Source organism: Rhinopithecus roxellana, chromosome 13 (assembly GCF_007565055.1).
Source record: "Rhinopithecus roxellana isolate Shanxi Qingling chromosome 13, ASM756505v1, whole genome shotgun sequence".
Lineage (NCBI taxonomy): Eukaryota > Metazoa > Chordata > Mammalia > Primates > Cercopithecidae > Rhinopithecus > Rhinopithecus roxellana.
Window position 1 is genome coordinate 110,945 of NC_044561.1, and position 25,538 is coordinate 136,482.

Genomic DNA, 25,538 nt, shown 5'->3' on the forward strand with positions numbered 1-25,538 from the left:
ACAGTAGCAGCTGCCTGCATTTGAGTGCTTGCTACATACTAGGTACTGTGGTAGTTTAGTGGGGAAGCCAGTTTTGTTCCAGGTTAGACTTTGAAGTTCTTTTAGTTTTTTTTTTTTGGAGGTTTTTTTTTTTTTTTTTTTTTTTTTTTTTTTTTGAGACAGAGTCTCGCTCTGTCACCAGGCTGGAGTGCAGTGGCGCGATCTCGGCTCACTGCAATTTCCACCTCCCGGGTTCAAGCGATTCCCCTGCCTCAGCCTCCCAGGTAGCTGGGACTACCACCATGCCCGGCTAATTTTTTGTATTTTAGTAGAGAAGGTTTCATCATGTTGGCCAGGATGGTCTTGATCTCCTGACCTCATGATCCACCCACCTCGGCCTCCCAAAGTGCTGGGATTACAGGTGTGAGCCACTGTGCCCGGCCGAAGTTCTTAATGACTAAGCTAAACAAAGCTTTTCAAACTTTTTAGTATCAGGACCCTTTTATGATGTTAAAAACTGAGGACTCCAAAGAGTTTTATGCCGGTTTTATCTACAAATATTTACAATAATGGAAACCTAGAACTGAGAAATTAGCCTGGGGAACACAGTAAGACTCTGAGACAGGGTCTCCCTCTGTTACCCAGGATGGAGTGTAGTGACAGGATCTTGGCTCACTGCAACCTCCACCTTCTGGGCTCAAGCAACCTTCCTGCCTCAGCCTCCCCAGCAGCTGGGACTGTAGGTACATGCTCCCAGGCACAGCTAATTTTTATATTTTTTGGAGACGGGGTTTCACCATGTTGCCCAGGCTAGTCTTGAACTCTTAGATTCAAGCAATCCACCCATCTTGACCTCCCAACACCATGCCCGGCCAAGACTCTACACAAAATTTAAAAATTAGCTCAGTGTGGGGCCTGGTGGGGTGGCTCACACCTGTAATCCCATCACTTTGGGAGGCCAAGGCAAGTGGATTGAGGTCAGGGGTTTGAGACTAGCCTGGCCAACATGGTGAAACCTCGTCGCTAATAAAAATACAAAAATTAGCCATGTATGGGGGCATGTGCCTGTAATCCCAGCTCCTCGGGAGGCTGAGGCAGGAGAATCACTTGAACCTGGGAGAAGGAGGTTGCAGTGAGCCGAGATGGCGCCACCGCACTCCAGCCTGGGCGACAAGAGCGAGACTTTCAAAAAAAAAAATTAGCTGGGTATGGTGGTGCATGCATGTAGTCCCAGCTACTTAGGAGGCTGAGGTGGGAGGATCACTTGAACCCAGCAGGTTGGGGCTGCAGTGAGCTGTGATCTTGCCACTGCACTCCAGCCTTAGGGACAGAGCAAGACCATGTCTCAAATCCCGCCCCCCCCCCAACAAAAAAAAGCCTGAGAAATTTGAAAAATGACTGAAAAGAATAAAAACCTATCACTTATGAACATTTTTTTTTTTTTTTTTTTTTTTTTTTGAGACGGAGTCTCGCTCTGTCGCCCAGGCTGGAGTGCAGTGGCGCGATCTCGGCTCACTGCAAGCTCCGCCTCCCGGGTTCCCGCCATTCTCCCGCCTCAGCCTCCGAGTAGCTGGGACTACAGGCGCCCGCCACCACCCCGGCTAATTTTTTCTATTTTTAGTAGAGACGGGGTTTCACGGTGTTAGCCAGGAGGGTCTGGATCTCCTGACCTCGTGATCCACCCGCCTCGGCCTCCCAAAGTGCTGGGATTACACGCTTGAGCCACCGCGCCCGGCCATGAACATATTTTTATTAAAATTATTTTTTAAAACAAAAAATGTGAAACTAGCGTTGTTTTTGTATTTTTGCTAATCTCTTTTACATCTGATTTAATAGAAGACAGTGGATTCTTAAGTCGGTTTCTTCATTAGATATGCTGCTTTGGTTGAATATAAAGAAAAACTGCTTTCACAGACTTGCAGTTGGAAGAACTTCATGAACCCCCTGAAAGGGTTTCAGGTACCCCCTTGTCAGGAATCCTCAGATGATACTTTGAGAACCACTGCAACAAACTATATTGCTTCTCAGTTAAAAAATCTGTATTATTAACCATTGAATTAGTATTAGAACGGACAATTCCTTCCATCTCCCAAGATTTTTTTTTTTTTTTTTGAGATGGAGTTTCGCTTTTGTTGCCCAGGCTGGGGTGCAGTGGCGCAATCTCGGCTCACTGCAACCTCCACCTCCCAGGTTCAAGAGATTCTCCTGCCTCAGCCTCCTGAGTAGCTCAGATTACAGATGCCCACCACCACGCCTGGCTGATTTTTGTATTTTTAGTAGAGATGGTGTTTCACCATGTTGGTCAGGCTGATCTCGAACTCCTGACCTCGTGATCCACCCACCTGATTATAGGCATGAGCCACCGCCCCGGCCAATATCAATTTTTAACTTGAGTTCATAAATTGTCCTTTTGCCAGCCAAGATTATATATATCTTTATTTTTCTAAGCCAAGAAAAGAAAGAAACATGTCGTACACCAGGGGTCCCTAACCCTTGGGCTGCAGAGTGGATACCAGCCCATGGCCTGCTAGGAACCCGGCTGTACAGCAGGAGGTGAACAGGTGGTGACCAAGCATTACCGCCTGAGCTCTGCCTGTCAGATCAGCGGCGGCATTATTCTCATAGGAGCTTGAACCCTATGGCGAACTGTGCATGTGAGGGATCTAGGTTGTGGAGTCCATCTAGTGCCTCATGATCTCAGGTGGAACAGTTCCAAAACCATCCCCAGGCACACCCCCACCCCACCCCCAGTCTGTGGAAAAATTGACTTTCATGAAACCAATCCCTGGTGGCAAAAATTGGGGACTGCTGTTGGGGACTGCTGTCACACACAACCAAAGGTCACATTTGTATAGTGGTTTTACATTTTACAAAGCTTCTCTCTGTGACCACATGATGCCACTTAGTCCTCAGAAGCCCACAGTACAGACGAAAGTTCAGAGTAGAGAGGCAACTTTGCCAAGATTGCCATCAGTAACCAGGCTGTGGAACCAGGACTCAGAACTGGGTTTGACGACTGAATCCCACCCACATTCTTCCCTCATTCAGCTGCCCGCTGCTGTCACACAGGAGGAGAAAGAAGGGCTGACTGCTGTTTTCGGGTGCCAGCGATCCATACTCTGCCTCTGTCGGATCCCTCATGACTAAGTGATGCGCTCAGAGGACAACCCTGCTCTGGCCCCGATGAACAAACATTTCACTTTCGAAAGCTGAGTTTTCAGCCTTGGAAGGGGAGACTCTTCATTTATGTTCACTTTGTTCACATACACAAGAGAGAGCATCCGTTCTAGAATCCAACTGGACTTTATTTGACACAGAATACAATATGGCTACAGAAACAGCAAACTGAAAAACAAAGCAGAAAAACACGGTGCCATCTAATCTGTAATTAGGTAACAGCAGGGAAAGTCATTAAATGAATAACAAAACAATTAAGCTTGATGGAAGAAGTCTTTTCCTAGTGCCCGTACCTGAAAGACAAAGCAAATTACTCTGATTAATTCCGTGGTAATTTCCTGTGTGAGACATAAAACCTGCTTAAACACCAGCAACTTTAGTTAGAACCTAAGTGATCACAGTCTGCTCCAGGACTGAGTGAGACACTGACACTAGCTTAGCTGTCATTGTGATCCCCTTTCCCCTCCCCATCTTTCAGGACTCCTTGCCTACTACCCCTCTTAGTGACAGGCTCTCCCTGTGACTCAACCATGCCCACCTGACAGGTAGCTGCCTGGTGGTATTGGGGAGGTGAGAGGGAAAAGTCATTGGTGGGTTGTGAAAGGCAGCTCCACCTGCTCACTCCAAGCAGGGGCTCAGTTTAAACTTTCGGACTCCCCTGATCATGGCGGCCTATTTTCACCTGAACTCCATTACTCAGGCATGTTCAGGGCAAAGCTAATAGTGAGAATAGCAATTGATCAGCCTTCAATTTCAAAATCTGTCATCAGCTCCAATTACAACTCTGATTACATTCAGTTCTATACAAAGAGAAGAGAAGCTAGGCGTGGATTTCAGGGATTTTCTGTTTTCCCCAGAAACCAAAATTTGGCTCTAAGATTATAAAAAATAAACAAGGGGCCGGGTGCAGTGGCTCACCCTTGTAATCCCAGCACTTTGGGAGGCTGAGGTGGGCAGATCATCTGAGGTCAAGAGTTCAAAACCGGCCTGGCCAACATGGTGAAACCCTGTCTCTATTAAAAATACAAAAATTAGCCAGGTGTGGTGGCAGGTGTCTGTAATCCCAGCTACTTGGGAGACTGAGGCAGGAAAATTGCTTCAACCTGGGAGCTGGAGGTTGCAGTGAACCGAGAGATCACACCACTATAGCCTGGGGGACAGAGTGAGACTCTGTCTCAAAAAATATATATATAAATAAAAATAAAGAAACAAGGCCAAGGAATTTCTTCCACATATGAATAGGTTTCTTGAATACCAGATCCCTCATTATCTTTTGTCCTGGATCTTTTTAGGCAGTTAACCTGATTAAAATAATTTGTTGTATGGATAGAAACTAGGGCACTAGAACTCTTGATCACAGCTTCTCTTAAGAAATCTACTTGAATATTGTCTTAAAAAGAGCTGTTGTGCCAAATTCCACATAGGTTAGGTTCTAGCATGTGAGATGGGCTGTAGAACAATCCTATCAGATTAAAGAATGCTGAAGAATTTGTTTTCCCAATGCACTGATAACTACCACCTGGGAAAGTCACCAGTCAAAGCCCCAGATAAGGAATTCTTCATACCCCCGCCAATTCTTACATTTAGCCCTGGGCACCTGTATGGGCAAAACGAGACCGTTTTGGTCTAAAACGGAACCCTGAGCCTGCTGTAGGGCAGAGCCAACTACACAGGCCCCCTGAAAACTTAGAAAAGTCCTCTGCCTTGACATGTATTCCTGTTACGGTTTTCCATTGAATGCAAGCTCCAAGGGCTGGAAGGACCATCTCAAACGTTTTTATACTTTACACGGCACTTAGCATACATTTTGCTGAAGGAAGCCCAACAGTACCACTCAGATACTGAGTATTTGGCAGGTTTCTTAAAAACTGAATATACACTGATAATACTTCCAAATGTTTTACCAAAATAAATTATTGAATTTAAAGGCAAAATCACTGCACCAATAATAGATTTCTAAACATTTCACAAACAAAAGAATCCTTTTTGTTTTTTAAATCCAAGAATAGCCTAATAAAGACTTATATTTAAATTTAAAAACTCCTTTCCCAGAAAAAACTCAGTAAAGAAAATGACCAATAATTCAAAAGAAAACAACGTGCAGGAAGATAAACACAGTGGCTCACAGAAAAGCGTAAGAGATATAAAAACATGAACAACTGCCCAACCTCACTGAAAATTCAAAAATGAAAATCGAATACTGATTGTCACCTATCAGCGTGGCTAAGATGGAAAAATTGTATAAGGAAGCCTTGGCAGGAAATGAAGAAAGGGGAGTTCTGCTTCACTGTTTGGAGTGAGTGTAAATTAGTGTATATTCTTAGGAATGGAAAAACTGACACTATTTCTCAAAAACAAAAATACACATTTTTTTTTTTTTGAGACAAAGTTTTGCTCTTTTGGCCAGGCTGAAGTGGTGTGATCTCAGCTAACTGCAACCTCCAGCCCTCCGGGTTCAAGCGATGATTCTCCTGCCTCAGCCTCCTGAGTAGCTGTAATTACAGGCGCACACCACCACGCTCGGCTAATTTTTGCATTTTTAGTAGAGACAGGGTTTCACCATGTTGGCCAGACTGGTCTTGAACTCCTGACCTCAGGTGATCCACCCGCCTCAGTCTCCTAAAGTGCTGGGATTACAGGTGTGAGCAACTGCACCTGACCTTTTTTTTTTTTTTTTTTTTTAATTGGCTCTGTTACTTAGGCTGGAGTGCAGTGGCCTGATCTCAGCTCACTGCAAACTCCGCCTCCTGGGCTCAAGCCATCCTCCCACCTCAGCCTCTAGAGTAGCTGGGACTGTGAGTGCATGGCACCACATCCAGCTAATTTTCTTTCTTTTTTTTTTGAGACAGGGTCTCACTCTGTCATCTAGACTGGAGCACAGTGGCACGATCTCGGCTCACTGCAACCTCTGCCTCTCAGGCTCAAGTGATTCTCCTGCCTCAGCCTCCTGAGTAACTGGGATTACAGGCATGCACCACTACCGCCCAGCTGATTTTTGTATTTTTTTAAGTAGAGACGGGGTTTCACCACGTGGACCTAGACTAGTCTCAAACTTCTGACCTCAAATGATCCACCTGCCCCAACCTCCCAAAGTCCTGGGATTACAGGCATGAGCCATCACGCACAGGCTAATTTACTATTTTTTGGTACAGATGGGGTTTCAACATGTTGCCAGTTGGTCTCGAACTAGTGGACTCAAGCAATCTGCCCACCTTGTCCTCCTAAAGTGTTGAGATTACAGGTGTGAGCCACCAAGCCCAGCCATACTCTTTACCCAGAAATTCCTCTTTTAGGAATTACTGCTCCAAATACATCTACACATTTACGTAAAGCTTCACGTATAAGGATGTTTCTCCCTTCACATTGCTTGCATCAGTGAAAAACTGGAAACCCAAATGTCCACCAATAGGGACTGACTTGTTTTTTGAGACGGAGTTTCGCTCTTGTTGCCCAGGCTGGAGTGCAAAGGCGCGATCTCAGCTCACCGCAACCTCTGCCTCCCGGATTCGAGTGATTCTCCTGCCTCAGCCCCCTAAGTAGCTAGGATTACAGGCATGCACCCCCACGCCCAGCTAATTTTGTATTTTTAGTTGAGACAGGGTTTCTCCATGTTGGCCAGGCTGGTCTTGAACACCCAATCTCAGGTGATCTGCCCGCCTCGGCCTCCCAAAGTGCTAGGATTACAGGCATGAACCACTGTGCCCGGCCAGAGACTGACTTTTTAAAAAAATGTAAAAAATGTTAAAATAAAAATATGCAATAAAAAAAAAGAAAAAGAAAAATATGCAAACAAAAAAACAAAAGAAAAAAGTTAAGGTACATTTACATAAAGAAATACTCTGCAACCATTAAAATTAAATGAGGTAGTTTGTTATTTGTGGAAATGGAAAATCTCCAAAATGTACAAAATGGAAAAAAAAAAGGTGAATTACTGTATAGGATACTCACATTTATGTTAACAAAAAAATACATATACACACAGACATGTAAATGCAGGGACATATAAGAGATAGTGAGAAAATCTACTAAGAAGCTGTCCTGTCACTGATGGCTAGCTCCAGCAAGCAGGAGCAGGGGCCTATAGTGGGAAATTCATGTTTTGTGATACACACTTTCAACCATTTAAATTTCTAAAAATTTACCAGGCCATGTTTTATTTATGTAACAATAAAATCTAATCAGGATAGCCATAAATGCTATATTAGAATTAATCAGTATGAGATAAACTACTGAAACATGATAGGTGGATACAAGTCTAGTCAAAAGCTACCTGACATCAGGTAGTCCATGGAACCTCATTAGGATGTAATTTATGAAATATTTAAGAGCTTATAGATTATCACATTTTCTACTTTCACAGACCCTAGAAGGCTGGGAAACCTGCTGGGCACGGTGGCTCACACCTGTAATCCCAGCACTTTGGGAGACCGAGGCAGGCAGATCACTTGAGACCAGGAGTTCAAGACCAGCCTGGCCAACATGGTGAAACCCCATTTCTACTAAAAATACAAAAATGAGCTGGGCGTGGTGCACAGGCTTGTAATCCCAGCTACTTCCTAGGCTGAGGTGGGAGGACTGCTTGAACCCGGGAGGTGGAGGTTGCAGTGAGCCAAGACAGCACCACTGCACTCCAGCCCGGGCGACAGAGTGAGGTTCCATCTCAAAAAACAAACAAACAAAAAGGTTGGGAGACCCTAGGCTGCAAATGTCTAATGTTGGCTAATCCTCTGTGCGTTTTCCATACAGGTAAGTCCTAGCTTAAGTAACCAAAAACTAGCTTTAAAAAAAATAAGGCATGTATCATGTCTCCATCCCCCAAGACCACACTCCTTTCAGCCTGAGGCAAGTCAAAAAGCCCCGTCAAAACAACCAAAGATACCTACTTTTGGAATTCCCACTCTCTGTTGTCCAATGGACACACCTGTCGTGTTTTGAGCCAGCGAGAGATGCAGTGGAAGTGAAAAGCATGCTGGAAAAAAAGATATTTTATTAAAAATAACTCCAGTTTTTTTTACAGGTCCCACAGGGCAGTGGCATGGGTGACATATAGTGGGCTAGAAAAGGAGGTAAAAACGAGAGGCAAAAGTTCAACAACTGACTATATCTTGGTTAGATGCGAGGATATTTCCAATAAAGCATTTGCTAGAAATGTCACTACTACTAAAGGAAATCATTCAGGAAGCACAGGAGTATGTGCTAGCACTGAGCTCTCTTCTCTTTAAGAGAACATGGAATATGGCTCCTTGGTCCCATTCAGCCTGTAAGGGGATACTTCCACTTTCCCTGGGAAAGGAGGCCCCTGATCAGTGCAGATTTCAAATATCCCCATTCCTGGTCTCTAGCTTCCCTCCCACCCTCCTGCCCCTGGAGAATATGACCTGCAGGAGCAGAGCCTTCTCCCCAGCCCTTGGTAGAGAAGTGCACGGTCACTGCCACCCACCCAGAACTGAGACGGGCACTTCCCCAACCTCCCCACACCCAGCTCAGCTCTGGCCAAAGGAACTTTATTTCCAGACTTATTCACAGACATACTGGTATTACAAGAGCTCAGTACTTCACATGCCTGTAATGGGTGAGGGACTTTGTCTTAGGGAATGAGATAAAAGAAAACTGGGGTAAAAGGAAGTATTCTTATGAGGGACAAACAGCACACAAGCAGCCTAAAGAGCATCAAAAGGCTTATTTCATAATCAAGACAAGAAGTAAAAAGACAAGAGTACCAAGACCATTGGTAACTGACAGGGAGCTAGAAGTCTGCTTAGATTTGGGAAAAGGACAAGCTGCGTGCAGTTTTTTGGTGTGGGCTCATGACATGCAGATGCTAATCACAATGTCTCTACGATGAGCACTCCTTCCCCTGCTCATGTGCGTATTAGGACAGATGCAGCAAGTGCTTCCTTCATTTCGTCTGTGATTGGTGCGCTGTGATGGGGCACGGGGAGAAATACTCACACCCTAACAAAACAACAAAAGCTTTGCAAGCTTCATTTAATAACAACTGAAATCTGGTCAGTACATCTCCCAAAGTATGTATGGAACTTAAGGGATTATATAATATGGGTTATTATCTTGTGAAATATCTTTTGACAAAGACAAAAACATAATTCAGTAATTAAGAGTGGAATCCACAGCTACTACACTAACGATACCCAAGAGGACAAATATTCTCCTAAAGTACAGCCTTTTGGAAGATCCTTTTCTGCTGACTCTTGTATAACTCACTGTGAAAAAGAGAAAAGGCAGAATTTCCAAAAGGCAGAAAGCGGCGACATTTTTCTTAACCACCGGGTGTTAGGGTCGGGTTCACCGAAGGGTATTCGACAGCTTCTCCCTCTCTCACCTCACCCACTAAGCACTTTGCAGCAGTACAGGGTCCTGGTATAGCCCAACTAAGTCAGAGAACACCAAGCACTGGGGAGAAGGGGGCTGTAATGAGGTGTCAGGGAGGTGACAGCACCCTGAATGTTTACTAAAACATGTTAATGGATATATTCAGTGGTCCAAGTACAATTTACAGAAGATAAATTTATAGTATTTGACAGTTTACAGAAGATGTTGACATGTATTACCTCATTTGAGGCCTCACATCAACCCTGGCAGGCAAGCATGACAGATATTTTTATCTTCATTTTACAGACAGGAAACCGAAACCCAGACAAGTGACTTGCCTAATTCATGGAGCTGGTTTGTAGAAGACCCAGAACTAGAACCCAGGACTAATCCAGAGGCTTCTGCCACACCACGCTGGCTCTCTTTTACAGCAGGCTCTCTGAGAGAATCTCTCCTTAGCGAAATTGAAGGGGATGTTCACTCTCTTTTCTTTCCACATAAAGGAACATGGTTCTCAATGTCTGCATGCCAGAGAGGGCAAAGAGCCCGACATACTTCTTTTGTCCCCATAAATGATTAAAGCTCCCCCATGGCCAACACGGTCTACTGTGAGCCTGGCCAAAGGGTCGCAACAGAGATGGAAGAAGGTGTATCAGAAAGTGTGGGTAGGGGCTGGGCATGGTGGCTGATGCCTGTAATCCCAGCACTTTGGGAGGCCGAGGCGGGAGGATCGCCCTGAGGTCAGGAGTTCAAGACCAGCCTGGCCAACACGGTGAAACCCCATCTCTACTAAAAATATAAAAATTAGCCGGGCATGGTGGTGCACACCTATAATCCCAGCTACTTGGAAGGCTGAAGCAGGAGAATCACTTGAACCCAGGAGGTGAAGGTTGCAGTGAGCCAGGATCGCATCACTACACTCCAGCTGGGGCCACATAGTGAGACTCTGTCTCAAAACAAACAAACAAACAAACAAACAAAAAACAGTGTAGGTAGGAAAAAGTTGCAAGTCAACAGGAAAAAATACCGAGAACACCATCTACACAGTAACACCTCTACCTCTAATTTGTATTTATTTAGATTTTTTTTTTTTTTGAGACGGAGTCTTACTCTGTCACCCAGGCTGGAGTGCAGTGGCACGGCCTCAGTTCACTGCAAGACCCGTCTCGCGGGCTCATGCCATTCTCCTGCCTCAGCCTCCCAAGTAGCTGGGACTACAGGCGCCTGCCACCACGCCCGGCTAATTTTTTGTATTTTTAGTAGAGACTAGGGTTTCACCTTGTTAGCCAGGATGGTCTCAATTTCCTGACCTCGTGATCCACCTGCCTTGGCCTCCCAAAGTGCTGGGATTACAGACGTGAGCCACCACGCCTGGCCTATTTAGATTTTTTTTAACAAGCACTTGTGCTTACTATGTGCCGGGAGCTGTTTAATCACATTTTAACATAAATCATCTAATCCTGATTACAATTTTATGTGGTCTACTATCAGCCCCATTTTACATGAGGGAACCCAGGATTAGAGATGTTACACGCCTTGCCTAACATCACTCAGTAAGTAAGTCACAAAGACAGGGAATGGTGGTATGACTCTAGAATCTCTTAGCCCTGTGTCATGCTGGAAACTGTGGGTATTCTGTCCCCATGACACAGGAGGCCCTGACAAGCCAATTTTAGCTCATGTGACTGGGACTTTACAGCTTAAAGAATGAATTTTTAACATATGCTAGAAATAACATATTTGATATTTGTTATCCTTCACAGCTGTCACACTCTTGGAAGGCCATTCAGTACAATAAAGCTACACAAAGCATTTCTGGCATAAGCCATGTTAAAAAAAAAAATCCTATCTCAGTACATATGCCACACTTCAAACACACACACAAACACACATACACAGAGACTTGAATACTCAATTTACTCATCAAACTTAGTTCCATTAGACACCTGGTCTTTAAAAAAGTCTGTTTCAAAGGTACAAAGTTCTACCAAGAGAATATTCCAAAGGGTGCACACAGGTTTTGAAGGCAATTCCCATAGATGAAGCCCCAAAATATTGCTAACAAAAGTGGGTGCACTTTATAATTAAGACAAGTAAGTGCCTTTTGGCAGTAACTGTAATTTTTACCCTTAACAGGTGAATAGTATCATGATTTAAAATCTTTTTTATTATTTGTATACCTTTTAGGAGAAAGCTGGACTAGTCAGTTTTTTCCCTAGTTATTTTCAAGACTAGCAAAGCAGGAAAAGTGGAAATATGTTTACAAGCCATGCTGACAGGTAAAGATGCTTCCTTACGTTACAGACTCCCCATGCGACGGTACATTCTTCTGAAGTAGCAGATGCCTGGTTAGCTTGACATTCTATGCCTGTGGGAACAAGAGCAACAGGATCACTGGACCTTGGGAGCAGGAACGTTTCAATCTATAGCAGCCAAAACAATTCTCAGGTGGTTAATTAGCCATAATTGTTTTTTAATGAATGTGGGAAAGGACGAACAGAGAAGACAGAGATAACAGTATGCTTTCTGATGATTTCCTATCCTTGTTTAAAAAGAGTAACAAATGGGAAACGCACATCTCACTCCCGCTGTCCAGGCTACAGTGCAGTGACATGAGCATGGCTCACTGCAGCCTCAACTTCCTGGGTTCAGGTGATTCTCCCTCAGCCTCCTGAGTAGCTGGGAATACAGGCATGCACCACCATGCCCAGCTAATTGTTTGTATTTTTGTAGAGATGGGGTTTCACCCTGTTGCCTAGACTGAGATTTTTTCCTTTTTTTTTTGAGAGGGAGTTTCCCTCTTGTTGCCCAGGCTGGAGTGCAACAGAGCGATCTTGGCTCACTGCAACCTCCGCCTCCCGGGTTCAAGTGATTCTCCTGTCTCAGCCTCCCAAGTAGCTGGAATTACAGGCGGATGCCACAACACCCGGCGTGGTGGTGGGTGCCTGTAATCCCAGCTACTTGGGAGGTTGAAGCAGAAGGAGAATGGTGAACCCAGGAGGCAGAGTTTGCAATGAGCTGAGATCGTGTCACTGCACTCCAGCCTGGGAGACAGAGCAAGACTCCGTCTCAAAAAAGAAAAAAAAAGAAAAAAAGATCTGATGGGTAAAGTACAACTGGGTATAAATATTCAAAGAACAAGAATTACTAATGTATAATTTGCTTTCTCTGATGATAGTAACTAAATGGAGTCTCCCTTCTGAAGAATAAAAAGCTTCAGGAGAAACTATTTAATAGGGGAGAATTACTTCAAACCACTACAGGTGAAAAATAGTAAAACTATGGCCAGGCGCAGTGGCTCATGACTGTAATCCCAGCACTTTGAGAGGCTGAGGCGGGCGGATCATGAGGTCAGGAGTTCAAGACCAGTGCGCCCAACATGTTGAAACCCTGTCTCTACTAAAAATACAAAAAATTAGCTGGGCATAGGCCAGGCGTGATGGCTCACGCCTGTAATCTCAGCACTTTGGGAAGTCAAGGCAGGTGGATCACGAGATCAGGAGATCGAGACCATCCTGGCCAACATGGTGAAATCCCATCTCTACTAAAAATACAAGAAAAAATTAGCCGGGCGTAGTGGCGGGTGCCTGCAGTCCCAGCTACTCGGGAGGCTGATGAAAGAGAATTGCTTGAATCCGGGAGGCAGAGCTTGCAGGGAGTCGAGATCACATCACTGCACTCAAGCGTGGCGACGGTGTAAGACTCCTGTCTCAAAAAAAAAAAAAAAAAAAATTAGCCAGGCATGCGTGGTGGTGGGCGCCTGTAGTTCCAGCTACTCAGGAGGCTGAGGCAGAAGAATTGCTTGAACCTGGGAGGCAGAGGTTGCAGTGAGCCGAGATTGCGCCACTGCACTCTAGCCTGGGTGACAGAGCTAGACTTCATCTCAAAAAAAATAAAATAAAATAAAACTAAAAAAACAAAAAAACAGGCCGGGCACGGTGGCTCAAGCCTGTAATCCCAGCACTTTGGGAGGCCGAGACGGGCGGATCACGAGGTCAGGAGTTCGAGACCATCCTGGCTAACAGGGTGAAACCCCATCTCTACTAAAAAATACAAAAAAAAAGCTAGCCGGGCGAGGTGGCTGGCGCCTGTAGTCCCAGCTACTCGGGAGGCTGAGGCAGGAGAATGGCGTAAACCCGGGAGGCGGAGCTTGCCGTGAGCTGAGATCCGGCCACTGCACTCCAGCCTGGGTGACAGAGCGAGACTCCGTCTCAAAAACAAACAAACAAACAAACAAACAAACAAACAAACAAAAAATAGATGTTAATGGGCATATGTGGTTTTAGGGGAAGAGATACCACAATAATATTTTTTTTTTCACCCTTCAAAAATTTAGAAACTGGGCTGGGCATGGTGGCTCACACCTGTAATGCCAGCACTATGAGAAGCTGAGGTGGGCGAGTCACATGAAGTCAGGAATTCGAGACTAGCCTGACCAATATGGCAAAACCCAATCTCTACTAAAAATACAAAAATTAGCTGGGCCTGGTGGTACATGTCTGTAATCCCAGCTACTTGGGAGGCTGAGTCAGGAGAATTGCTTGAACCCAGGGGGCAGAGGTTGCAGTGAGCCGAGGTTGTGCACCATTGTACTCCAGCCTGGGCAATGCAGCAAGACTCTATATCAAAAAACAAAAAAACAAAGGCTGGGAGTAGTAGCTCATGCCTGCAATCCCAGCACTTTGGAAGGATGAGGCTGGCAGATCACTTGATGTCAGGGTTTGAGACTAGCCTGGCAAAACATGGCAAAACCCCCTCTCTCCTAAAATAGCAAAAATTAGCCAGGCGTCGTGGTGGACATCTGTAATCCCAGCAACTTAGGAGGCTGAGGCAGAAGAATCACTTGAACCCAGGAGGCAGAGGCTGCAGTGAGCCCAGATCACACCACTATATTCCAGCCTGGGCGACAGAATCACACACACACACACACACACAAAAGGAAAGCAAAGAACTTACTTTTGCTAGCCAGATTTACACTACAGAGTAACTTGGTTTGCCAACTGATAAAAATAAAGAATTGGGGCTAGGCGCGGTGGCTCAAGCCTGTAATCCCACCGCTTTGTGAGGCTCAGGTGGGTGGATCATGAGGTCAGGAGATCGAGACTATCCTGGCTAACATGGTGAAACCCCATCTCCACTAAAAATATAAAAAAATTAGCCAGGCATGGTAGCAGGTACCTGTAGTTCCAGCTACTCAGGAGACTGAGGCAGGAGAATGGCGTGAACCTGGGAGGCGGAGCTTGCAGTGAGCCGAGATTGCACCACTGCACTCCAGCCTGGATGACAGAGTGAGACTCCATCTCAAAAACAAAAAATAAAATAAATAAAATAAAAATAAAGAATTGGGCCAGGCACAGTCACTCACACCTGTAATCCCAGCACTTTAGGAGGCCACGGCAGGAGGATCACTTTAGCCCACTCAAGACCAGGCTGGTCAACACAGCAACATCTCATCTCTAGAAACAAAAAAAATTAGCCAGGTGTGGTGGCACATGCCTGTGGTCCCAGCTACTAAGGAAGCTGAGGCAGGAGAATGGCTTGAGTGCAGGCAGTTGAGGCTGCAGTGCACCATGATTGCACCACTGCACTCCAGCCTGGGCGACAGAGCAAAACCTTGTATTAAAATTAAAAAAAAAAAAAAAGCCAGGCGTGGTGGCTCATGTCTGTAATTCCAGCACTTTGGGAAGCTGAGGGAGGCGGATCATCTGAGGTCAGGAGTTCGAGACCAGCCTGGCCAACATGGTGAAACTCCATCTCTTCTAAAAATACAAACAATTTGGCCGGGCGCGGTGGCTCAAGCCTGTAATCCCAGCACTTTGGGAGGCCGAGACGGGCGGATCACAAGGTCAGGAGATCGAGACCATCCTGGCTAACACGATGAAACCCCGTCTCTACTAAAAAATACAAAAAACTAGCTGGGCGAGGTGGCAGGCGCCTGTAGTCCCAGCTACTGGGGAGGCTGAGGCAGGAGAATGGCGTGAATCCGGGAGGCGGAGCTTGCAGTGAGCTGAGATCCGGCCACTGCACTCCAGCCCGGGCGACACAGCGAGACTCCGTCTCAAAAAAAAAAAAAAAAATACAAACAATTTGCCGGGCGTGGTGGGTGGCACATGCCTATAATCCCAGCTACTAGAGAGGCTGAGGCAGGAGAATCGCTGGAACTTGGGAGGCAGAGGTTGCAGTGAGCTGAGATCACGCCACTGCACTCCACCCTGGGTGACAGAGTGAGACTCCATCTTAAAAAGAAAAAAAAAAAAGGATCTAGGGTCTATGCAGTGTATTTAAGAACTTATTGGGACTGGAATACACTACTACATTTAAAAGAATGGCAGAGAAAAGTAAACATAATGTCCTTTAAGTTGGATCCTCTAACTTAAGAGGAGGACTATATATTATAAAATTAAATAAGAGTCACAATTATTAAAGTGAAAATCAAAACTGTTTCAAGGTACATCATCATGTTTAAATTTGATCTGGGTCTTTCTTTTGACTGTGGCCATGGCACTACTAACCTAAAGAATCCTTCAGGCTCCCTTCATGGTATAGTTCTTTCCTTCCTATCTGCCACACCTAGAACATGCTCCTCCTCCTATCACTCTCAATTAATCTCCACCCTTCAAGACCCAACTTAAATCCCTACTTCTTGACTGAAGCTTTTCCTGACGCTTCCACCCTGAGTCATTTTCCTCTCCTTCAGGCACTCTTAACACATCAATTATGAGTATCTCTTTACATACCTGACCTCCCTCCTTCCCCCTCAACTCAAAGCTCCCACAGAGTAGGGACCTGGTCTTTGCCAAGTGCAAAGTAGGCTCTTGGTACTCGAACAAGCAAACAAAAACTATTTCTATAAATAGAAGAAATACGAGACACATACAGATTAATCCTTTTCCTTTTTTTTTTAGACGGAGTCTCACTCTGTTGCCCAGGCTGAAGGGCAGTGGCACAATCTCTACTGACTGCAACCTCCACCTCTTGGTTCCAGCGATTCTCCCACCTCAGCCTCCCAAGCAGCTGGGATTACAGGTGTGCACCACCACACCAAACTAATTTTTTGTATTTTTAGTAGAGATGTGGTTTCACCATGTTGACCAGGCTGGTCTTGAACTTCTGACCTCAAGTGATCTGCCTGCCTCGGCCTCCCAAGGTGCTGGGATTACAGGTGTGAGCCACTGCACCCGGCCAAGATTCCTATTTTTTTTTTTTTTTTTTGAGACAGAGTCTAGCTTTGTCCCCTCAAGCTAGAGTGCACTGGCGCAATCTTGGCTCATTGCAACCTCTGTCTCCCGGGTTCAAGTGATTCTCCTGCCTCAGCCTCCCAAGTAGTTGGGACTAGAGGCGTGCGCCACCATGCCTGGCTAATTTTTTGTATTTTTAGTAGAGATGGGGTTTCACCACATTGCCCAGGCTGCTCTTGAACTCCTGAGCTCAGGCAATCCACACGCCCTGACCTCCCAAAGTGCTGGGATTACAGGTGTGAGCACCAAGCCTGGCCAGATTCATTCTTTACTAGAAAATTCCTAAGAAAGAACAAAAAGATATAGGAGTGATAATACAGCAATCTAGAATGCCAGATAAGAAGGGATATAGCAGGGAAAATGATTGGTGTAAAATGTGCTCAATACAAGCGTTTTCCAGCTTTTGTTGCAGAGAGTAAGTAAGGGGTTGGGTCCAGTTAGTTTAAACAGGTGCAGGAACTGTTCACTGTCAAGCCAGAACAGGTAGACAGTGGCACATAATGGGTTCATGTCACACCCCTGCCAAGGCCGAAGTCTATCATGTGATTCTAAAGCTTGGGGACCTTTTGGCTTTGATAGAAACGCTGTGCCACCAAAGAGCTGTTAAGGAAGCAATGGCTTCATCTCAAGAGCAGACAGATTACACTTTCAAAACACTGATGGGGCCAGGTGCAGTGGCTCACGCCTGGAATCCCAGCATTTCAGGAGGCAGCGCCAGGTGGATCACTCGAGGTCAGGAGTTAAGAGACCAGACTGGCCAACATGGTGAAACTTCATCTCTACTAAAAATACAAAAATTAGCTGGGCGTGCTGGTGCATACCTGCAGTCCCAGCTAGTCGGGAGGATGAGGCAGGAGAATAGCTTGAACCTGGGAGGCAGAGGTTGCAGCGAGCCGAGATCATGCCACAGCACTCCAGCCTGGGCAACAGAATGAGACTCTGTCTCAAACAAACTAAACCAAACCAACCAAACCAAACCAAACCAAACCAAACCAAATCACTGATGGATCTGTAGTTTTAGGTAGATAGTAACATCTTCTGGGCCAAGGCTGGGTCTAAGATGATAAAGATTCCCCATCATCCAGAAAAAGATTACCAGAGGTAACAGAGAAAATAAAACCTAGCATATTTGATTTTTCAGCAACTCCTTAATACAACCAAGAAAGGAGACAATGTAAAATAAAATAAATACAAAGCTATAGGAGGGCATGCAGAATCAATATGGACTTAAAAGAGGAAGTCTTCAGAATCCTACTGGGGCACAGCCATAATCATTCTTATTTACTTAGAGCTATGTATATAATTACTCATTTAAGGCCAGAGAAAATTTATTAAAATACAGCCATTGCTAAATCTAGATTCTTACTTTCATCTTTAACAAAAATTGTCTTTACAAAAATAAATCCATTTTTTTGTTTTTCTTTACTAAGTTCTTTTCCCATACAAATCCCTGTTTTTTTTTTTTTTTTTAATGTTATGACACTCAGACTTCTCCTTAGTGTGTATAATAAAAGTGTGTGGCCAGGGGCAGGGGCTCACACCTGTAAGCTCAGTGTTTTGGGAAGGTGAGGCAGGAGGATTGCTTGAGTCCAGGAGTTCAAGACAAGTCTGGACGACATAGCAAGACCCCATCTCTAAAAAAATTTAAAAATTAGCAGCCAGACATGGTGCTTCACACCTGTAATCCCAGCACTTTGGGGGCCGAGATGGGTGGATCACGAGGTCAGGAGATCGAGACCAGCCTGGCCAACATAGTGAAACCCCGTCTCTACTAAAAATACAAAAAATTAGCCAGGTGTGGTGGTGGGTACCTGTAATCCCAACTACTCGGGAAGCTGAGGCAGGAGAATTGTTTGAACCCTGGAGTTGGAGGTTGCAGTGAGCTGAGACTGCGCCACTGCACTTCAGCTGGGTGACCGTATGAAACTCCGCCTCCAAAAAAAAAAAAAATTAGCTAGGTATGGTAGTGCACGCCTGTGGTCCCAGCTACTTAGAGGCTGAGGCAGGTCAAGGCTGCAGTGAGCTATGATTGTGCCACTGCACTCCAGCCTGGGCAATTGAGTGAGACCCTATCACTAACAAAAGAAATACATAAAAAAATAAATAAATAAAGTGTTTCTCTTTTTGAGATAGGGTCTCACTCTCTCACCTAGGCTGGAGTGCAGTAGAGAGGAATCTTGACTCACTGTCACCTCTGCCTCCCAGGTTCAAGGGATCTTCCCACCTCAGCCTCCCAAGTAGCTGGGACCACAGGCATAAGCCACCGTGCCTGGCTAATTTTTTGTAGAAACAGGGTTTCGCCATGTTGCCCAGGCTGACCTTAAACTCCCAGTCTCAAGCAATCTGCCTGCCTCACACCCCAAGTCCTGGGGTTTACAGGTGTGAGCCACCTCACCTGGCCAAGAGTGTCTTTTTTTTAAGACAAAATTTTGTGTTTTTGTCCAGGATGGAGTGCTATGGCAGGATCGCGGCTCACTGCAACCTCCACCTCCCAGGTTCAAGTGATTCTCCTGTTTCAGCCTCCCATGTAGCTGGGATTACAGGCACGCACTACCACGCCTGGCTAATTTTGTATTTTTAGTAGAGACTGGGTTTCACCATGTTGGCCAGGTTGGTCTCGAACTCCTGACCTCAGGTGATCCACCCTCCTCGAACTCCCAAAGTACCGGGATTCCAGATGTGAGCCACCACATCCGGCCCAAGAGTGTGTTTCTTAAAGGTAAAGACTTGAGGTTGGGCATGGTGGCTCACAGTTATAATCCTGGCACTTTGGGAGGCCAAAGGGGGTGGTTTGCTTGAGGCCAGGAGTTTGAGTGGGTCACATCTGTAATCCCTGCACTTTGAGAAGCCAAGGTGGACAGATCACTTGAGGTCAGGCGTTCGAGATCAGCCTGGCCAACATGGCGAAACGCTGTCTCTAGTAAAAATACAAAAAATTAGCCGGGTGAGGTGGCTCACACCTGTAATCCCAGCTACTTGGGAGTCTGAGGCAGGAGAATCACTTGAACATGGGAGGCAGAGGTCGCAGCGAGCCAAGATTGCGTCACTGCACTCCAGCCTGAAAGACAAACAGAGACTCTGTCTCAAAAAAAAAAAAAAAAAAAAAAAAGGTAAAGACCTGATCTCTGTCATTGTTTTATCCTGGTGCCTACCAGGATGCTCAGGATATATTCATTGGATAAAAACGACTTAGAAAATACTTTCATAAGGTTTTTGTTATAAGATTTCAATATCCTACTTCATCTGACATTCGAAATATATTATGAAACAAAACAGGTATTCCACTGAAAGCCTAATGTGATGTCTCAAGCATTTCACTCTAAGAGAAGACAGAATATGGATCGCCTTTGTCTTCTGTGGTCCTTCTAAGAAGTACATTCTCTCATATCCAGAGACACACATACACTGACTTAAATATAGAGAAAAAAAAATCAGGGTTGTGTAAGATCATTAAAAATCATTAACTATTTTCAAAATAGAGCCCCAATAAAGTAAAATTTTCTCTGGGTATAACTCCTTGTGAAAATGCAAGGCTCAGAAACTGGCAAGCATGTAATCAAAGACCCCACCCAAACACATTTGAAATCATGCATATGTTTTTCTGTGATGGTCTCATGTCATCTATATTAAACATCATGGTAGCTGCTGATCTCCGTTGGCTGTAGTGTGAAGAGATAAACAGTGTCAAAGCTCAAAGAAGCCAAGGGCAATACATGACCAGTATATGCCGTGACTGCTTTCCAACAGAAAATATTTGATTCGTGCTTTCCAAGTTGAAAACATCTGAGCAAGTTTAAGATAAGATCTAAAGCTCAACTCTGGGTTAGTCTTACTTTGCACAATAAAGTAGTTATTAACCACGTGACTACTGAGCACTTGAAATGTGGCTAGTCTGAATCCAGATGTGCTGTAAGTGTAAAATACACACTGAGTTTCAAAGATGGTGCAAAGACAGAATGTAAAATGTCTCCTTTTTTACATTAATTACATGTTGAAATAAAAATATTTTGGCTATAAAAGATTAAATAATATAGATTAATTTCACCTTTTTATTTTCTTTTTACTTTATGAATGTGGGTACTAGAAAATTTCAGGCTAGCCACAGTGGCTCATGCCTATAATTGCAACATTTTGGAAGGCCAAAGTGGGAGGATCACTTGAAGCCAGTTCGAGACCAGCCTGGGCAACAAAGCGAGATCCTGTCTTTGAAAAAAACAAAAAAAAAGGAAAAAGAAAACTTAAAATTATATATGTGTTTGCATTTGTGGCTTACATTCAGATTGGACAGTGCTGGGTTAGACAAAACCAAGGAAGAGAACAGGTGAAGAATACTCTAGGTGAGAAAGAATAGGCTATGTAAGGGCTCTGAAAAAGAGCATGGACACTTAAGAATGAAAAAGCAGGCCGGGAGCGGTGGCTCATGCTTGTAATCCCAGCACTTTGGGAGGCCGAGGTGGGCAGATCACCTGAGGTCAGGAGTTCGAGACCAGCCTGGCTAACATGGTGAAACCCTGTCTCTACTAAAAATACAAAAATTAGCTGGGCGTGGTGGCAGGCGCCTGTAATCCCAGCTATCAAGGAGGCTGAGGCAGGAGAATTGCTTGAACCCAGGAGGCAGAGGTTGCAGTGAGCTGAGATCACGCCACTGCACTCCAGCCTGGGCGACTCCATCTCAAAATAAGAAAAAAAAAAAAAAAAGGAAAACCGGCCAGGGGCCACGGCTGCTTTGGCCACCATGGTTAGTTTAAAAAAAAAAAAAAAAAAAAAGTGTCCAGGTAAACTAACAGAGTGAGCAGGAGTGACTCAAGATGAAGTTGTAAAGGCAGGAGAGTGATCTGAAATATAAGTTCCTATAATTCCAATTCTAGAAACTTGAAGTTTCTTTCCTCCATTTCTGGCCTCAGTAACAAATCATTTTAGTTCCCGGATGAAAAAGTAACCTCAACTGTTCCTGGTGTGATCAACATTCTTGTTCCTTCTACTATAAGGACAGGAAATCCGTCCATCAAAGGCTCCAATCGGATCACTATGTGCTGACCACTACATGTAATAAAATATGTGGAGATTTAAATGAAATTTCTTTAGTGCAATCAATTACCTATTTAGACGTTGGCAATGATTTCCTTTTTTATTATGTTTGGGCCTAACATACAAAATACTTACTCTTTAGGCTTCTTTCCTTTGTAAACAATGACCAGCAAAAATTAGCTCAGATAGACTTCTTTTTTTTTTTTTTTTTTGAGACTCTGAGTCTCAAAAAAAGACTGTGAGTCTTGCTCTGTCGCCCAGGTTGTAATGCAGTGATGTGATCTCAGCTCACTGCCACCTCTGCCTACCACGTTCAAACAGCTGTCCTGCCTCAGCCTCCCAAGTAGCTGGGATTACAGACATGCACCACCACGCCCAGGTAATTTTTGTATTTTTGGTAGAGACGGGGTTTCACCATGCTGGTCAGGCTGGTCTTGAACTCCTGGCCTCAAATAATCCGCCCACCTCAGCCTCCCACAGTGCTGGGTTTACAGGCATGCACCACCACGCCCGGCTAATTTTTGCATTTTTAATAGAGTTGGGGTTTCACCATGTTGCCCGCCTTGGGCTCCCAAAGTGCTAGAATTACAAGCATGAGCCACCGCGCCTGGCCTCAGATAGAATATTTTAGCTCAAAGTTTATTTTCCTCCTTTCCTCCCTATTTCTACCTTTGAGTCTAGGTACAAGATGGGAGATATGCAGGAAGAATCAACAGTGCCTGTTGTCCACAATTAATTCTAAATGTGTCCCTGCCATCTTTAGATCGAGTAGATTTATTCTGAAAGCTGGGTATGCCTCCAGGACCTCATAAAAAAACTACTCTATTTCAAATACACCAAGAGACTAGATACAGAAGACCGAGTGCTCAGAGTAGGCTTGATATCTGCTTGTGAAGAAGAAAATCGGTCACATCAAAACAGCCACAAGCTCTGCAACCTTCTCAACTTCCTCCCATCCTCCTCCAATTACTTACAAAGATCCATAATGTGGTTCCTGCAGATGGCACAGTTATCAACCACAATATCCCAGGCCCAGAGGGCTACTGCATTCCACTGCAACGACAAAAAGAGGGAACAATGCATTCTCCTTATAACACACACACACAGTCTTTAGGACTTCAGGCTGCAGCTGTAGTTATGATCTCTGGCCACAGGGAACCACCAAACAAAAGTTTTTGGATATTACGTTAATCTTATTATACCAAAGACAACAGACTGAGTATATGAACACATAAATTAATGTCATCTTTTAATTTGTTTCCTATAGTTTAAAATAATTTAGTCTGGCCGGACGCAGTGGCTCACGCCCATAATCCTAGCATTTTGGAAGGCTGAGGCGGGTGGATCACCTGAAGTCAGGAGTTCGAGACCAGCCTGGCCAACATGGCGAAACCCCATCTTTACTAAAAATACAAAAATTAGCCAGGTCTGGTGGCGGGTGTCTATAATGCCAGCTAGTTGGGAAGCTAAGGCAGGAGCATCGCTTGAATCTGGGGGACAGAGGTTGCAGTGAGCCGAGACTGTGCCACTGCACTCCAGCCTGGGTGATGGAGTGAGACTCCATCTCAAAAAAAAAAAAAAAAAGCCGGGCGCGGTAGCTCAAGCCTGTAATCCCAGCACTTTGGGAGGCTGAGACGGGCGGATCACGAGGTCAGGAGATCGAGACCATCCTGGCTAACACGGTGAAACCCCGTCTCTACTAAAAATACAAAAAACTAGCCGGGCGAGGTGGCGGGCGCCTGTAGTCCCAGCTACTCCGGAGGCTGAGGCAGGAGAATGGCGTAAACCCGAGAGGCGGAGCTTGCAGTGAGCTGAGATCCGGCCACTGCACTCCAGCCTGGGAGACAGAGCCAGACTCCGTCTCAAAAAAAAAAAAAAAAAAAAAAAAAAGCACAAACTTGAATTTCTGTGCAGGTTTTGGTGGCAGTTACAGAAGAGCTCAAAATCTGAATAAGTATCTGCTCTTCCAGGCAGCTTTGGAAGCATGAGCAATGAAGTGAAAGCTAGGGAACAGAATGAACTAAGATGATGACTGGATCATAAAACGGGTAATCGTGGGATAAGCTGGATAATTAACTACCCATGTCAGTACACAGAACAAGGTCATCACTTAAATCTTAGATTACTTCATAACAAATTCTACAATTCACTAGAATTTTGTTCGATTCTTACCATAAAATAAACTGATGTTCTCAACTTTTATATGTTTAGACTCTTCTATTAAGATAATAATTCCAATAAGAGTTTAACTAAAAGTGGCATTTCATTCATTCAACTCTGGCTTCCTCAATTACGAATACTCCCAAACCTTCATCGCTTTCAAACCCCAGTCTCAGTGCCTAGTAACTTCTTCACCACTTTTCACATCACAGCTTCAACGTGGAGGAAAAGCCCCTACTTCTATTATTCTTCAATATGGCTGGCTGTAACTGAACAGCAGTGGCCACAACGAGACACCAAAAAGCACTAGGAGGGGGGTATTGTCAGTGTTTAGCCAGATGTTCCAGGAATATCTTCCCTATTTCAGAATCTCCATTTTGAACAGTTTTCATGTTAGGTGGGAATCGACACTTTTCTCCCAAACTGTGGCAAACTACCAAAAAGCATTTCATGCAAAAAGACACGTTCCATGTTTGCTTTCCCCTCTTACCATTCGCAACTAGTACTCAACCCTCCCGAAATGCCACAGGATTTGGGCTCCGATTTTCTTAACAAGTTCCACCATATTTTTTATTATTATTTCGGAAGGGGTAGATTCTGGACGTGACAGAGAATCCAAGAGTGGGGTGGTTGTGGGAAAAGTCAACAGACGTCTCAGAACAGCCAAGCATTACACTCCAGACTCTAACACGGCGGTGTGAGGCCCAGAGATGGGGTTAACGGAGCCCTCGGTTCAGCGAGGACCAAGTCTCATCCCTCCAAGTGAGAGGACCCCAAGCTTCAAAAAGGGGCGGAGCAAGATCACCAGCGGGGCTCCTCAGAGGCCTCCAATGCGGTAGGACCTCAGGTTCCAGGCTTTCGCCGCACTGCCCCATCCTCCACCGCCGCAGTCGCTCTGACTCCCCATTCCACCCACCCCACCCCACCCTGTCCTTCCCCCACCTCTCAACCACTCCAGTGACAGCTCAAGCGCTTGGCTCCCGCCGCCAAGTCGCAACCCCGCGTATCTCAACAAGCAGCTCTGTGATTGGCCCCTCAGCATCACAGCGAAACCAACACTTCCACTGACAGTGGGCCTCCGTCACGCCGATCAACTCTAAGACCCGCCCCCCGACTTCCTTTCGTGGTACCCGGTCCCAGGAACGCCCTGAAATGAAAGCCTTTACTCCGCGCCTCGACCATCCTCGGGCCTGCCAGCCAGATCCGCGCCTCTCTAGCTTCCCTGAGGAAGGCGCTGGCGAGACCCAACCTTTTTCACTTCAAAGCGCTTCTTGCCCGCGCCGCTGTTGGTGCCGCTCGGGGTATCCACATCCATCGCTGCCGCCATTTTGGAAACACACGGTCTGTCGTCCGACCACCGCGCCTGCGCAGCAGCGCACACTTCGTTCCCCCAGCCTCCCCGGCACCTCCTCCCGCACCCCACCCCTCACTGGCGCGCGAGGGGGAGGTGGGGGCGGAGCACGTGACCACGCCTCTTAAAGGGGCTGTCGCAGGTCGCCCCACCCGCGAAGTGTCGGCCGGGGAGGGGGCGGTGGCCGGAGTGGGTGGGGCGGGGCCGGGCGGGGCCGAGGCTACGTGAGCTAGCCTGGTAGAAACGTTCGAAAGGGCTCGATGTCGCCGCCTTCT

The 25,538-nt window shown here is 45.5% G+C and overlaps 1 protein-coding gene across 3 annotated transcripts; it reads right to left on the reverse strand.

Moving 5' to 3' along the window:
* Positions 1-3,263: 3,263 nt before the first annotated feature.
* Positions 3,264-25,320, reverse strand: RBX1 (ring-box 1). Of its 3 annotated transcripts, XM_010377543.2 has the most exons (5): positions 25,162-25,318; positions 22,727-22,805; positions 11,784-11,854; positions 8,040-8,125; positions 3,264-3,449 (listed from the first exon to the last, which is right to left on the reverse strand). In XM_010377543.2, exons 1-5 carry the CDS (start codon positions 25,237-25,239, stop codon positions 3,437-3,439), a joined length of 327 nt encoding a protein of 108 aa, XP_010375845.1. In that variant the 5' UTR covers positions 25,240-25,318; the 3' UTR covers positions 3,264-3,436. The 3 variants fall into 3 exon arrangements, 2 of the variants coding, with proteins under 2 accessions (XP_010375845.1, XP_030771237.1); XM_030915377.1 differs by lacking the exon at positions 8,040-8,125 and having other exon boundaries at positions 25,162-25,319; XR_004052761.1 differs by lacking the exon at positions 3,264-3,449 and having other exon boundaries at positions 11,667-11,854; positions 25,162-25,320.
* Between the last annotated feature and the right edge of the window lie 218 nt (positions 25,321-25,538).